This window comes from Eretmochelys imbricata, chromosome 2 (assembly GCF_965152235.1).
Source record: "Eretmochelys imbricata isolate rEreImb1 chromosome 2, rEreImb1.hap1, whole genome shotgun sequence".
In the NCBI taxonomy this organism is placed as follows: Eukaryota; Metazoa; Chordata; order Testudines; family Cheloniidae; genus Eretmochelys; species Eretmochelys imbricata.
The window spans coordinates 122,235,421-122,248,893 of NC_135573.1; the positions used below are offsets into that span (position 1 = coordinate 122,235,421).

A 13,473-nucleotide genomic window follows, 5' to 3' on the forward strand; every position below is an offset into this window, starting at 1 on the left:
ATTATTCCATTTTTAGAATATTATTCATTTTAATGTATATTTTAAGCAAGTTAAAAGTCTGTATAGAAAGTTCTTTAATAAGTCCCTTGTAACAGTATTTAAAATCACTTTTACAGGAAGTAATTGGATGGGTGTTTATATTAGGCCCATACCACAAGGAACATGGATTTGAAATCTTTTTAAAGTTGTTCCATATAACTGAATTTTCAGAAATTCTGGAACAGATCTGAATCAGAAATTTCTGCTTAAGAAATTCTGTATTTCCAGTTGGGCTAGTCAAAAATTTTCTTTTGAAACTGTTGACAGAAAATTTAGTTTTTGACAAATTGAAAAGTTTTAAAGAAAGCATCTGAAAATTTTGATTTCTCAATGAAAACTTTTTTTGTTTTGTTTTATTTTTGTCAAACTTTTTATGGAAAAAGAAACCTTTTTTCCAACCAGCTCTACTTTCCAGATATTTTGTTACAAAGTGCCCTGGGAAATTTGTATGTCAACTCCAGATTTCATGCTTCAAAGCTAGAGTCTTTGATATATTCCAGGTATTGGCAACCTTTGTCCCGCTGCCTGCCAGGGTAAGCCCCCTGGTGGGCCGGTTGTGGGAAGCAGCGGCCAGCACATCCCTCAGCTTGCTCTGTTTCTCGCAGCCCCCATTGGCCTGGAGCGGCGAACTGCGGCCAGTGGGAGCTGTGATCAGCCAAACCTGTGGACACGGCAGGTAAACAAACCGGTCTGGCCCGCCACAGGGCTTACCCTGGCGGGCCGCGGGCCAAAGGTTGCCGAACCCTGATATATTATGTGTTGCTGAATATAATAATATGAAAGTGTTGGGAGCTTTAAGACCCTTTACTCACTTAATGTTGACACGGAGTCCAAACTCAATGAAATTTACTCCTATTTACATTAACTTTTGGCAATAGAGATTACATTGAACTGAAGCAAAAGTCTTCTAATTTCCACAAGTAATCTATTGTCTAGGAAAATTGTGGCTAGCATGATGTTCAGAGGATAACAGGGAAGATTATAACTCGGCCCTTTTGCATGTGGATCCCAATTCCACTTTTTTTGTTTGATTCAGCAGTCAAATGTTATGGAGGACAGGTGTGACCACTCTGCACTGCCATCATAACTTGAGTGGTGTCTGCATGCCCAGATTGAGGTGAGTTAGAACTCTCAGACAGCCCTAGTTATTTATAAGGAAGCATCTGGCTCCAAGTGCTACAATATTGTTCACACCTGAAAGTCTGGCAGAAACCTTTATGGAGGATCAAATCTGAACAAAATCATGCCTTGAGTCTAGTTATGAGACTCTGTTACAAGTGTGAAACTCAGGAAGTACTTACTTGCCAATTACAAGTCTACTGCAGATTGAACAAGACCATGACCTGCTTCCACAAGAATGAATCATGTTATTGATAGAGTCTCTCACTTGTGTGCAAAATCATTGTGTGGCTCATGCCACTGGAAAATCCCTTTGATTATTTTCTCAGACTCCTAGAAGGCCACAGGAAGAAAAGATCCATTTTGTTAGGTAGGGGTTTTTTTCCTCATCCCTCCCACCCCAGAATAAAAATCTTCAAAAGCTGTTTGCTTAGCAAAACAGGAGACTTTACTGTTATGCACATGCTTCCAAATTCTGACCTTTTGACTTTTGCACATAAGAAAGGAAGGTAGCAAGGTGCCAGATACTAAAAATAAAAGGAAGAGTAAGAGAGGACAAATAGTAAAATAAATCCCAGGATTTGCTAGCAGGTAAAAATTGATGTCCGGGGAAACAGTCTATCTCATTACAGTGTGGTTGTAGCCCATGTCAGTTCCAGGATATTAGAGACACAAGGTGGGCGAGGTATGTATATATATAGGATTCTTCATTGGGAAATAACTCAGATATTTTGTACTATTTAACGGTAAGCATATATCTTGTTGTATGTGAGATATTTTCACATCTGATACAATAATCTTCAGATAACTGAATTTGTTGGCATCTTAAACCTAGTTATACCAAAGAGATCTTTCTTTTTTTTTTTAACCATAGATCAGTAATCTGGTACACCTTTAGTGTAGTGCATGCAGGGTTCAATCCACAACTATAGTTCAATGAGAATTGTGTCTATACCTTACCATGCACCACCCTGAAAATCTAGCCCTCTGTCTTTGTTTTTCAGTATTAGTTTAAAATGTAACACTCTTAAATATATGCCAGATTTTAACCTAGAAAATGTTAGATCACACAAGGCAAGTCTTTCTGCAGAATTATGCATTATTTGCCATGGTTACAGAAAAGAAAATGGGGATTTTATAATGTGGAGTGCATCTTTGAAGTAATCTGGGAACTTCAAAGAAATGCCATATACACAGACATGTTTATTCTGTCTTTACTCTTGCTCTGACAGCTGAAGATGTAAAACTGCCTTGTCTCCCTTTTGTCTGATGTTCTTTCAAAACTAGTGTAGTAAGGTATGCTTGCAAAATTGACATTTGGTGCAAAGAAAATGGGGTGACTTTTTTCTATCGTTTTAATCTGAGATTGTGTCCCTGGAGGTACCAGAGCCCCTGGTGCCATCTTTGAAGCATTCTAATATTAACAAAGTGGATCTTGTGGTGGTTCTTAATTCAGAAAATGCCAGTTCAGATGGTGCTTCCCATAATGCACTGTGACAGCCGATCTGAAGAATTCTGGGGTGTCAGAAAGAAACAGGAGGGAGTAAGGGGCTACTGTAGTAGAGGGAAAAGTTATTAATGCAGGAACTGTTCCTCTTCTGTTTGCATCTCATTTTACAGTGCAATAGAAATTTACAGTCCAAACCCATTTATCTGAAGGCTTTGGGATGCAAATAGTTTAGTTTATCAGGGGAGTCAGCTGGTGTCCTCTTCATAGTGTTGTAGGTGGAGGGGAGGGTGCTTCTCCATTGTCAGCTATCTCTGGAAAGAGAGCTAGTATTCTGTTTGTATGGCCTCTTCTTCACCCTGTTAAAAAGTGGGGACCCAGATTTTAGCTTGTCTCTCTGTGCTCACCTTTATCCTGCTGTCTTTGCAGAAGTAGGTTGGCAGTTCTTCACTGTTTTCCAGGTTTTGAGAACATCTATGTATCTATTTGTGTAGACTCCCATATTGCCCTGAGAGACAAAAAGGTTTAACTAAATATATTGATAGAAGTTACTCTTGAAAGTGAGAGTGATTACCTCTTGGGTTGAAAAAAATGAGTGAGTGGGTTATAATGTGCATAAACCACAGCTAAAAATGTCAATCAATATCTGTTTTATTTAATACACTGTTCATAAAGCTCACAGTTAAGCAGTATTTTAAAAGTTAACATTGAATCGAAGCCTTTAACCGGGGGATGAAACAATCCCTCTTCCTGTTGTTTTCTAGTTTCAATAGCACTTGTAGCAGCTTTTAAGTTTTACAGGAAAAGCTCACTGGGAATTGCTTTGGCCTAGCACAGAGAACTGTGACACAATTGTATTTACAATAAAATAGGGGAAAAAGTAAGGTTGAGAACGAGCTAAAGAGATAATGTATTAGATAATGTATCCCCAGTATAACTTTATAAATATGCCGTTTGCTTACTTCTTCATTTTATAGTGAGCAAGGATTGGTTCATTAAGTGGTATAGCCATTGTATTTAATGAACCAGCCAGCACATGACCTTTTGTAATACTAAATTAGATTTTTTTAAATGCGTTTTCCATCATTGAAGGATCTTTCTCCACTCCCCCATTAAGCTTCTTGCGCCCTCAAGGGTCCCACATCCTGTCTACTATTCTTCACGCTAAAAATAGCTAGATCCATCTTCCACTGGAGTTTCTCAATTCTGTTTCTGAGTTGGCCAGAGGAGTTGCTTCATAGAGTGTTTTTCTTCCTCCTGACCTCCAGTTGACATTAACTCTTGTGATACTGGTTTGCATACAAAATATGCAAATATGTAGCCCAACCATCTTATTTGTCTCTTTCTGATCAGTGTGTTGGCAGCAGGTTGTTTAACATGCCCGCACATTTTTCTGTCTCTTATCTTTAGGGTGACGAGATATCCTGATTTTATAGGGACAGTCCCGATTTTGGGGGCTTTTTCTTATATGGACACCTATTACCTCCCACCCCTTGTCCCAATTTTTTACACTTGCTATCTGGTCACCCTACTTACTTTAGCTATCCAAGGGACTTTCATAAGTCTCCTGAGGCATTTACTTCTGAATACGTGAATATGCTGTATCAGGGACACTGATTTATGGGAAATGAAAAGCCAAATGTAATTTCTAGAATTTGAAAGTCCAGGATTATATCATTATCTGGCAGACCATTTTATGGAGTTTCATTTATGTCCTACTGTTCTCTCTCTTTAGAGAGAACAATATAGAGATGCTCTTGGGGTCTTGTTGACCGCTGAAAGTACTTTCCCCCTACTTTCACACCACTATGGTCTATGAAATAGAATAGCAGGAGTTTAAAACAGAAATTTTAAATTCCTATTCTTTTGTTACTCCAGGTGTTAATCTGCTTGTTACTTTGCTTCACGGTGTCTGCTATAGTCAACATTACTTGTAAAGTGTTAGTAAAATGAAGCAGTGAGTTGCAGAGCTATTTGAGTATAACATTACAGCTGGACTGGTTGATTTACAGCAACAAGAACTGCACAGATTCCAGGAGTCAGTGGTCAGGATCCATGATGATTAATCAACAAGGTTAACAACATGCCATGAACACGAGCAAGGGAGGTTCCCACATCTCATGAAGTTAGTGTTTCACACAGATTTAACAAAACAACTCTGCATCCATTTAAATAGTCACAGATATCTCGAAGGCCTGTAATTGCATTTTTAAATATCAAAATATTAGATTCTGAATAAATTATTAAAATTAATATAGAGATATAATTTTGTGAAGTCCACAGTTTTCATAAATGGAATTTTTTTCTCTGATCATTGCCTCTGTAAGCACCATACAACAAGAATTGTACTGTACAAGAAGTTTGATTGAAAATAAGCATTGTAGTTCCTGACTTCGATTTTGAAATATTTATTTCACCAGGTTTTCCTCAGTTCACTGAATAATCTTATGACTGTGTAGCATCATTTGCGATTTTATCCTTTTATGAAGATCATCTGCCCCTGGTGGAAACATGTCAGGGTTTTATATCATGTATTCCATCCTGCTCACACCAAACTTGTACAGCATCCGGCGTACATCATTAAAATAAATGATGCAGTGACAAAAATAAGCTAGTTTATATCTACACTGTTAATTCCTTCCATAGTCAGATGCCTTTATAGAGATGCTCAAGCTGCAAAGGGATTGGAGATATAAATTAGAGCCCAGGCTTCAGAGTAACTCGAGCTGGGACCTGCCCACTTTTCACTGAGGATGCAGGGAAAATCACTCAAATGCTGATCTTCCACTGACCTTTCCACAGTTGCCACTGAAAGAAAGACAGGTTCTCCTGCAGTTGACACAATTAACTGGGAAAGAATCCTAGAGCATCTCCGCACAGAGTCCTGGGATATGCAGACACGTATGGGTGAGTGCAGAGACAGTGAAGACACAGTAACCCAAGTAGGCCTTTGCTGTGGGGACTCTCACACCTGGGCTAGCCCAAACTGGGTGCCAACCACTTTGATTAACTATGCAGTGAAGACATACCCCCAGTATCAGCAATACAAGTGCTGCAAAGGAAACCATTCCTCTAACCTTTTTTCCTAGTCTATGAGCCTATCTTGTCATTCATTGTTAAATTCAGGGTCCTTTTAATATCATTGCTTTAGTACTGGATTATAGGGTTTTATTTTTTAGCCTAATTGTACAATAATGTTGACATAAATAAATGCACAAACATGCATAATAAAATAAACATACTAGCAATGGTGTATCCAGATGTACTGTGAGTGTCTACTTTTCCGGGATTTTATTTCATAGCTTGATTGCAATGTCCTACATAAATGGAATTATGCTGTTAGAGATGGTTTCCTCTGAACAATGTTGATAGATAGGAATCACTGACTGGCCAGACAGAGTCCCCTTGAGATAACAGTAGCTTCATTTCATCACAGCAGTGTATTAATGCTGTCAAGCACCATTGTTTTATGTGAGGTATGAATGATGTGATGGAAATATTAAATTTGTCAGGTGTACTTATGGCAAGAGCAGCTAACATCTCTTTAGGGACAGTTTACAAGTAATTGCACAGTTAGCCCAATTATTTTGTTACATAATTAATTGTGTTTATACATGGATGAAACTGTTATCTGTCCTCCTTGAAGTAGAAATCTATTTCTTGGTTATTTGTGTGTTTGTATGTGTTTGTTTTTGAACCTTTTCAGGGGAACAAAATCTCAACTTTCAAGACTGTATATTATTACATATGTACAATAATGACCTGTGAGCTCTTATTTTCATGAGTTTAAGCCTCAGAGTTCTGTGCTATAGGAAGTTGTGATAGGCATTTTTGCTTTATTTTACAGGTTTCATTCTTCCCAAAAATATTGGAGAAGAGTGGAGGAAAGAATGAATCCACTGTCCTCATTCTCTTTGCATGTTCAGTTTTTGTTAATTCATGGGAAAGAATGAAAAAACTATTTTCTTCTGTGTTAATTTAACCTTTTGGATAGATTAATTTTCAAAATATAACTGATCTACTATCCCCTCTATTCGTCTTAGCTTGTGAAAGATACAGGCTTGGTGTCGGTAGCTAGGCCCATTACACTAAGCTATATATTTTAACTTTTACTTTTTTTTCAAGTGCTCAATGTTTTTGCAAAACTAGTTACTTTATAAGCTATTTGAATAATATTAAAATAATTACTTGTAAATGTGTAATAAAAGGGGAAAGCAAACAATAAAAGCATGCAGTATACACTGTCATTACAGCATATGTGTGACCCATTACATACTAAGTGTGTGGGGATAACTTGAGATTCAGATTGTGGCCAAAATAAATATGCTTGTTTTGGATTCTGAACCCCTTAAAATGTCAGGGCTGGGACTGGGGGGTTATGTGGCTTTGAATCCCCAGATCTGAATCCATCTCATGGTTTTGGTTTCTAGTCAGATCCAAAACCAAATCGACTTATTATCCAGTTCATGTTCAGATATTGCTTAAACCTCAGCATTTCCCATGAACTTTGGCTCCAAATGGTGGAAATCTCATGAGATTAGATGATTCTGTGCTATTTGTTCTTTTAGACTGAAATCTGGCATGTATTAAGCCAGGGGTCGGCAACCTTTTAGAAGTGGTGTGCCGAGTCTTCATTTATTCACTTTAATTTAAGGTTTCGCATGTCAGTAATACCTTTTAACGTTTTTTAGAAGGTTTCGCTCTATAGGTCTATATATTATATAACTAAACTATTGTCGTATGTAAACAAGGTTTTCAAAATGTTTAAGAAGCTTCATTTAAAATTAAATTAAAATGCTGATCTTACACCGGGGGTTCCATTCACCTAGGCCGGCAGCAGGCTGAATGGGGCCTGTGGCCGGGACCCCGGCTGGCAAGGGGCCAGCAGCCAGAACCCCAGACCGGCAGTGGGCTGAGCGGGGCTGGCGGCCAGGACCCCAGACCAGTAGTGGGCTGAGCGGCTCAGCCTGCTGCCGCTCAGTCCGCTGCCGGTCTGGGGGTCCATCCGTCCCGGCTGCCAGCCCCACTCAGCCCACTGCCAGTCTGGGGTCCTGGCTCGGTCTACCTTCTCCCTGGTTCTAGCCATTCTCTTCCTCTCTCTGCACTGAGATGAGGGTGGGAGTGCACTGAGACCAGGGCTGGGGGTGAAGGAGCAGGTTGGCGTGCAGGGTCTGGCCAGGAGCTAGAATGAGGGAGGGGGCTCAGGGTTGGGGCAGGAGGTTTGGGTGTGGAGCGCTTATCCGGGCAGCTCCCATTTGGTGTGAGGGCTGCAGGTGGGAATGTGGGGTGTGTGTGTGTGTGCGCAGGAGCTCCCCTTTGGTGCTCAGGGCAGGGGGTGTGTGAGGAGGGTGCAGGAGTCAGGGCCGGAGGGCTGGGTATGTGTGGGGGGTGCTGGAGTCAGGGTTGGGGTTGTGGGGGGGTGCAGGGGTCAGGGCATGGGGCTGGGGTGTGGGGGGGGTGCGGAGGTGAGGGCAGAGGGCTGTGTGTGTGTGAGGAGGGTTCAGGGCAGATGGCTGGGGGGTGTGAGGAGGGTGCAGGGGTGAGGGCTGAGGGGTGTGGGGGGTTCAGGATCAGGGCAGAGGGCTGGGACGTGGGGGTGCTCCCAGCCCCCTACCCTAAGCGGCTCACGGCAGGGGGCTCAGGGGGATTGCCCTGATTCCACCCCCCCTCCCCAAGGTCCCCGGAGCAGAGAGCATGCTGCAGCTCCGCTTTTCCCTCTCCCCCTCCATAGCAAGAACCACCAGCTGATTGGCCCGGCTGCAGGGAGGGAGAGAAGGAGGGGCAGGAACCCAGCACGCTGGGGGAAGAGGCAGGGGGAGGGGGAAGCTTGCCTGCCCTGCAAGGAGAGAGCGGTGGGCGGAAAAGAGCTGGCCGGGCAGGAATTTAAATGGTACGCTGCTGTCTGCCGGGGTCCGGCAGACAGCAGTGTGCCATTAAAAATTGGCTCGCATGCCGTCTTTGGCACGCGTGCCATAGGTTGCCGACCCCATAGTAAGCTCTGTTAAAACTAATCATAGTAATTATTCATCCGTGAACCGCAGTCCTGCCCAAACCTGATCCCCTTGTCTTCATTCCATGCAGTGCATTACTATTTTTTGTCCTGAATGAGTTCCTTATCTAAAGTCCTTTCCTTAGGTTTTTAGGTTTTTAGTAACTTACTGCCCCTGTGTAGATTTCTCCTTAGGATTCATTATATTTATTTCCCTTGCTTCTCACAGCCCTGATTCTTCAACTGACTGCATGTGATTGCCACCCTGCACTCTTGCAGAGTCTCATTTAAGCAGATGGAGCTCCACATGTGCATATGGATGGGTGCACCAGCAGCCAGTCAATCAGTTGCAGGACTTCACCTAATTCAAAGTGTCTCTGAATTTATGTGACACCTCTTCGTTGGCACTTCAGTAAACAAAGTTTGGTGTCTTATAAAAACATTTGTGCAGAAGTGGGGTAACATTTAGGGTATGTTTTTATAGTCAGCCTATTAAAATTAACAATGCACTTATGAATGTTACCCTTGTTCTACAAAATAATTGCATTCTGCACTGACTTACAAAAATTGTACTGCTTGAAAGCTCCATTTATTCTATTGTATCCATTCCATATGCGGAAGATCCTGGGAGCTGTCATCCATGAAGCAAGTAAAAAAGGCAAAGACCGTAGCAATTTCATTAATAATAATGTTATTCACTGAGAATTAAAGAATAATGAGAGGCTAAATGACTCTATGAGATGATCTACAGTGAAAGATAAAAATAAAGATTAAAAGAATGCTTTTTTAACTTATTCAGTTTTGAAGTTGAAGATGATATGGATAAAATAGACAGAAAGTAAAATAGGTATAAAAATAAATGACAGTGCATATCATGAGAATTTATTAGACATATACCACGAGTCATGAGAAAAGGTGTTCAGTATTCATTCCAGATTGCTAAATCTTAACCAAATGTGAAGATAAACTTTTCTTTTCTTTCTCTTATTTATCCCATAAATATGTCCTGCCCTGTTCTTCCTAATCCCCTCTCAAAACAAACAAGAAATCTTAGAATATGACAGATATTGGAAAAGACTGTGTAATGAATACAACTCCTATTGTGTTCTTTCATAGACATTGCTCAGGTCTTTTGAGTGTACTGATGTTACAGTCTAAAACCCGGCTATTTTAATCCTGTGAGCACCAAAATTGGTGCATGCTCAGTGGCAATGGTGTGGTGACTATTTTGTTTTTTTCTGTAAAGTATCAGTGGCCTACAAAGCAGTATGGTGCACTTTCAGAGGAGCATTTTTTGAAAGTGTGTAAAGCACTGAAGTGGTTCTTTGTTTGTTCCTTTCCCGAGATTTCAAAACAGACCTTATAAGAACATTAAATCAACTCATTGTCCGCAACAACCACTTCTTTCTCTTTCTTCTTCTCTCCCCAATATTCTCCATTCTCACTACCTGATTCTGTTAATTTTCACCCATATAGCTGGTCTTCCTTAGATCCTCTACTATGGATCCTGACCTGACTGGACTGCATCTGTAGCAGTCAAACTATTTATCATTTTCCATCCTCGTAGCTACTTTTCTGTTCCGCTCCTTAGATTTTCTGTAGCCAGTCATAGCTGGAGTGCTGGTTTTTCTGCTTCTGGGGAACCTGCAGAGTTTTTGTGTTTACTTTTGATGTGCGTAATACATTTTGGAATACCGCTAACACTGGACTCAAATGAAGCAGCAGTGGCAGAAAACACTGGGAAGTTCATTGAGTAATAAAACTTGGGGGCAGTTCAGTGATCAGGCATGTAAGCTCTCCAATCCATTGCAGTGCTCCACCCTGAAAAAATGAGCTAGGCCTTACTCTGCTCTATCCCATTCTGTTCTTTCTTTTGTATTGTGTCACTTGTGACAGGAAAATTCTCAGGAAGACTAGGGTGGAGTCCTGGCTCCACAGAAATCAATGAGAGTTTTGCCATTGACTTTAATGGAGTCATCATTTCACCTGCAGTTTTTAGGGTCCATTAGAGGATCACTATGTTTCTGAGTGAAGATAAATGCTAGTTCTTCAAGGAAAGGGTTCCTAGTCATAATATTATTTATTATTCGCATAGAGCACAAAGGGCCCCAATTGGGATTCAGGTCCCATTATGATGAGCACTATTTAAACATAGAAGAGTAACAATACCTGCCTCAAAGGGCTTGCCATTTAAAGATGTGTCTGTAGCATCCGTACAGCCAGTAGAAGTATGGCTGACTTCTTTTTTTGTTTGTTTGTTTGTTTGTTTTTTGGCAATGCTCCCGCCCAGGAACAGTAATAATGCATGTGTTACAAATGGTGCAGGGAATTTCCACCCATACATTTAGGTAGGAGTTCTAAATTAAGAAAATGTTTTTAATACAGATTCTCAAAATGAATTCAGTGTCAACATAATTTACTAATTTATGAGGATGCAGGTAGAGAAATGGCTCATGATGTCCTGTGATTAAATTGCTCAGTTTTTTGGGGATATATGGTACACTTTTAACAGAGTGCCCAGGGGGTCTACATTAAGGTTCCTAAATTAGATACATTCTTTTCCTCCATGCTCCCAATCCCTCCCACCAAAAAAGCACCATGTTTTTTAAAAGGACCTTTTGTATTTTTGATATAGGTTGCTTTCAGATACTGAACAGATAAACATTTTGAGAAAAGCAAGATCTTATATTCATCAGGAAAAATATCATGAGGCGGTAAGTGAATCATCACCATACAGTAATAAATCTTTGAAAACTTAGGCTAAATCTTGGACTTCCATCGTCTTTTTTCTATTTTCCATTTAAGTAGCCACCTTGATTTTTTTTTCCATTTACTGACTCATCTTTTACTAACACAAAATTAATCCTATTGTAAGTCTCCATAGCCTCACACTTCCATTCATTCAATTCTAAACAATAATTTTGATGCATATGAAAAGTGACAATTTTTTTTCATATTTTTAAATTTTTGCTGCTGTTGCTGATGTTTCTGACCAAACAAACCACATTTATTCGTGGTGTAACTCTTTTGAAGCCAGTGCAGTTACATGTGGATGAATTTGGCTCAGTGTTTTATGAAGGGTGGTGGATTTATTGTGCTCTGATATGAAAAAATAAGCATAGTACCTTTCAATCAAGGATTTCAACCACCCCTGTGAGATTGAGTAGGTAAATGTCATTTACAGACGGGTACTTTACAGCAAAGTTAAGGGATTTGCCCAAGGTCACACACTGAACCAGCGGCATTTCTAGAAAAAAGAATCTATGGGGCCATGTTCTGATCAAAAATCCCTGTTGGTTTGTTTTTTTCCCCCCCTCACCTGAGCCAACTGTTTTATTTTAACTTCACCATAGTCTGTAGATTTAACTGGTATAAGGAAGACCCAGATTATAACAAGTTTACACAGAGTGCTTATTTTATGTTTTATTCTACTCTTGGTGTGCAAACCATTGAGATTGAACTCTTTGGACCATCAGTGTCCACTGGGGCCATGCATATTCCTTGCGTATCCTCATGGTCCCATATCAAGGGCATAAACGGCAGTCCCGGTCTAACCACCATTCAGTTCCTTCTGATGACCCTAGCTGTGAGATGGAGCTCCTCAGTGTCTGGTCTCTGCAATATTTTTCAGAGTCCTTTTGTAAACATTTATATATGTTAGTGTACTTAGGAGTAGTTTTAATTAGGATAGATTGTCCGTCAGCAAGATTTTATAGTTTTGGTTGTTTACCAACTTTATTTTTATTTTACTCTGATATGGAACTTCTTCCCTGTCCAGGCCTTATGGATGTCTTATCCTAAGTCACCTTTAAGTGTTGCCCCTCTTGAGAGGCAATCAGTGATGGTCACATCAGTTGCCTTTTTTGTCTTGCAAAGCTCACATCTCCAACAAATGCTCTGTCTTCAGGTCCTTTTCTAAAAGAACTTTGAAGGTGAGAGAGGCATGCCTAATGGTTTTATTAGACTACTTTAGGCAGCTGACCTCTAAACCAGGTGGGGCAAACCACTCTGCACAAGTTCCATCTCGGTTCAGAAAGTCCCCCTTTGAGTTCTGGTTCCATTAGCTCCCAGGCCTCATCATCAAAGCCTGGCCTAACTTCAGACTTGCATAGGACTGAAAAAGTCAGATTTTCAGAGAGAGGAATATTGTTCCCCTGGGAAGAGCAGGGGGAACATCCCCTTTTAGATTTCCCAGGTCCAAACGAGGTCCAAAATACCTCACTGCTCCTAATCAAAGAAGACTCCAAGCTGGACTCCCATCACAGTGGGGAGGGATCCTGTACATATTCTCTGAGGGTCCTTTTTTGAGTTTTATGAGTCTGAAAGAAAGTTGAGGGCTTCTTACATGGCTAGATCGCATAGGTATAGGTGTAGGCATATGTCCTGGTATCTTTGTCCCTGGCACCCGGGCCCTTTTCCACATAAAGTTCCAAAATGGCCTTATTGGCACACCTGGGATCTTCACCACACAAGGCATCACACTTCTGCACTACCTTCTAGGGTAAAAACCTCATCCCCTGCTGTGTCGTCTTCATCTGCAGCTGAGGAATTGCTCCTGTTTTACCTGGATGACGACAAAAGTTTCCAAGATCTGCTCAGATATATAGCCAGTTCTCTTGAGATACCAGGCACAGGGAGAGGAGGTACAAAAGACCTTACATAAGCTCTTGAATGTTCTTCATGGCTCTGTGCCTGAGCTTTTGGCACTTCCCATCAACAAAGTCCTTTTACAGCTGGCAAAGTATATCTGGCAAACACCAGTAACCATAAGTCTGACCTCTCTCTAGTAGCTGATAAGAGGTACTAGGTGCTGTCCACCAGGAAAGACTATCTACACCCATCCAGTATCTGGCTAGCTAGCGGTTGTGGTTCCTTACAA

At 40.8% G+C, this 13,473-nt stretch overlaps 1 protein-coding gene across 8 annotated transcripts in view; it reads left to right on the forward strand.

Moving 5' to 3' along the window:
* PIGN (phosphatidylinositol glycan anchor biosynthesis class N) overlaps positions 1-13,473 on the forward strand; it is a 135,739-nt gene that overhangs the window by 73,577 nt on the left and 48,689 nt on the right. For all 8 annotated transcript variants that reach the window (XM_077810753.1, XM_077810755.1, XM_077810758.1 and 5 more), the window contains one exon: positions 11,230-11,308. In XM_077810753.1, coding sequence (XP_077666879.1) covers positions 11,230-11,308 — 79 coding nt within the window. The remainder of the gene's footprint in view (positions 1-11,229; positions 11,309-13,473) is intronic.